Raw genomic sequence first — 2,915 nt, forward strand, 5'->3', positions numbered from 1 at the left:
ACGGGCCTGAGTCGGACTCCGGGAGGACACGCGGCGCGTTCGTCTCGCGTCCGGGTGGATGCAAATCAAATCTACAGATGGGTCGGCGCGTTGGGCTGTTGCTTCTGTCGGTTTGGGTCCAAACCAACACGCGCGGACCAAATGTGTCGGCAAGTTGAGACGCGCGTCGCGGAAATGATAGTATATGTGTGTGTATGTATTTGTGAAGCATGTTTAAACAAAAGCCGTAAACGCACCACCCATCACATCTCATCCAGCTAAAGCTTGAAGAGCAACCAAGAGATGCGCGTCGCGGAAATGATAGTAAAACAAATAGGGGCGCGCCATGAAGCTCCCTTGTGCTCCGGTGCAAGTGTCAGCGTGAGAGTGTGACATACACATACTCCTTCTCAGCCACTTGCCATTTCCAGGAAACCACCGCTTGCCTTCGCCTATATATGCTCCCCGCCTCCATTCCCCTTCTTCTCAAACAAGCTCCATCTACCGATCCATCAAAACCTCCCAACACAGCCGCTGATTCTTCCAGTACTCCCGCTCCACACCTCCCACGAGCGTCTCCGCCAGCTCTCGACTCAGATGGACGTCGCCGACATCGCCTCCCCGTCCGGCCAGCAGGAGCAGGGCCACCGGACGGTGTCGTCGGAGCCGCCGAAGCGGCCCGCGGGGCGGACCAAGTTCCACGAGACGCGCCACCCGCTGTACCGCGGCGTGCGGCGCCGTGGCCGCGTCGGGCAGTGGGTGTGCGAGGTGCGCGTGCCCGGGATCAAGGGCTCCAGGCTCTGGCTCGGCACCTTCAACACGGCCGAGATGGCGGCGCGCGCGCACGACGCCGCCGTGCTCGCGCTCTCCGGCCGCGCCGCCTGCCTCAACTTCGCCGACTCCGCATGGCGCATGCTGCCCGTGCTCGCGGCCGGCTCCTTCGGCTTCGGCAGCGCGAGCGAGATCAAGGCCGCCGTCGCTGTCGCCGTCGTCGCGTTCCTGCGGAAGCAGATTGTTCTTCCAGTCGCCGTCGCCGTCGTGGCGCTCCAGCAGAAGCAGGTCCCGATCGCCGTCGCCGTGGTGGCGCTCCAGCAGAAGCAGGTTCCGGTCGCCGTCGCCGTGGTGGCGCTCCAGAAGCTGCCAGTTCCGGTCGCCGTCGCCGTCGTGGCGCTCCAGCAGCAGCAGATCATTCTTCCAGTCGCGTGCCTGGCGCCCGAGTTTTACATGTCTTCCGGCGACCTGTTGGAGCTGGACGAGGAGCAGTGGTTTGGCGGCATGGAGGCCGGGTCGTACTACGCGAGCTTGGCGCAGGGGATGCTCGTGGCGCCGCCGGACGAAAGAGCCAGGCCGGAGAGCGGCGAGCAGAGCGGCGTCCAGACGCCGCTATGGAGCTGCTTGTTCGACTAATTTAGCGATACTGTCAAGTTGTAGATAGTCGCCTTCTTCTCGATTTGGGAAGCGAGCAGAGTAGTACTAGAGGTATTTGTAGAGTTCCCGGCTTCTACTTTTGGGGAAAAGGGCTACTCCTATATTTGCTTAATACAGAAATTATTGGTACTGAACTCGAGTGCGTGTCGTGCACTCCATGAATCCACATCAAATATATATTTTTACAAGGAAAGCAGACAAATCAAAGGACGTCACTGTTCGTTGACAACCTGTGAAAATGATGGATTTGGACGGCTTTGCAAACAAAAATCCCTTCACTTACGGACGGCTTTGAAGGCATCACGTTTCCAACCTCAACAATGCTATTCTTTTCATACTAGATTTTAACATCGATTTCAACTAGGATTTCCACATGGTGTTACAAAATGGATTTGAAAACTGGTCACAATTGCAATTCTAACAAACTAATAGTAAGTTTCTCTACTAATTGAACCACAGACCCAAAAAAGTATCAATCTGGACGTTAATTATGGATAATATCGTCGAGCATTTGATGTAAGGATCACTACAATCTGTTTTTAGGGGAGTAACACTACAATATATGTATACCGCCGTTGCAACACACGCGCAATTAGTTAGTTAGGATATAATGACATCGATCGACATTTTTTTTACCGGTGGCACCTTTTTAAAGCAGCGGAAGATCGGTTTATGTACCAATTTTTTATGTGTTGCTCACTTTATTTTTCTTAAACAAAAACATGTATACAAAAGTTAAACACAAACTAGAATAAAATAAAAAAAGTTTTTCTAGGTAAAATGAATAAAAGTCATTGGCATTAGCCTTAAAAATATGGAAAATAAATAAAATAAATGATGGAAAAAACTTAGATAAATTGCACAAGAATTGTACCTTTTCACAATATGACAATTCGCAAGAACAAGCACATGGCTTTACATTTTTTTTTGACAATGGTATGTTGCATAGTGCTACTTATTTGTGTACAATGGAGATTAATCGTCATATTTCATGTCAATGGTATATGACAAGCGCACCCACACACTCACACAAGCCCACATGCACGAGACACAAACATACACTCAAAGAAAGAATATCCGAGTAGAAAAAGAAAGAAAAAACAAGAAAACACACACAAAAAAGGAAAAAAATGTGATTGAACTAAAATAATACTCCCTCCTTTCCTAAAAAAAAACCTCTCGGTCCCAAAATAATTGTCTCCAGTCTTAACTTTAGTACGAAGTTGAGACACTTATTTTGGGACGAAGATAGTAATTCAGTTGGCCGGATGATACAAAATACGCAAAAGTAATGATTGTTGATGATTCCAAAAGTAGATCCTATCCGTTCATGCGTTGTAACCATATGAGGCCCCGCTTGGATTGTGTGTAAAATTAGTGTGTTCCTGGTATTTAGCTTAAGATTGAATTGAATATTGGGCACCACACAAAATTTACATCCAATCTAAAGCGGACATAGGCGGTAAACCTCAACAATGGCATTTTTATCATACTAGAATTAACATCAA

At 48.9% G+C, this 2,915-nt stretch overlaps 1 protein-coding gene across 1 annotated transcript; it reads left to right on the top strand.

The window, feature by feature from the left end:
- Positions 1-449: 449 nt before the first annotated feature.
- On the top strand, positions 450-1,609 carry LOC778408 (dehydration-responsive element-binding protein 1B). The gene has a single exon (XM_044526317.1). It carries the CDS (start codon positions 577-579, stop codon positions 1,384-1,386), a length of 810 nt encoding a protein of 269 aa, XP_044382252.1. The 5' UTR covers positions 450-576; the 3' UTR covers positions 1,387-1,609.
- Positions 1,610-2,915: the final 1,306 nt, after the last annotated feature.

Source organism: Triticum aestivum, chromosome 5A (assembly GCF_018294505.1).
Source record: "Triticum aestivum cultivar Chinese Spring chromosome 5A, IWGSC CS RefSeq v2.1, whole genome shotgun sequence".
Taxonomy (NCBI): Eukaryota; Viridiplantae; Streptophyta; class Magnoliopsida; order Poales; family Poaceae; genus Triticum; species Triticum aestivum.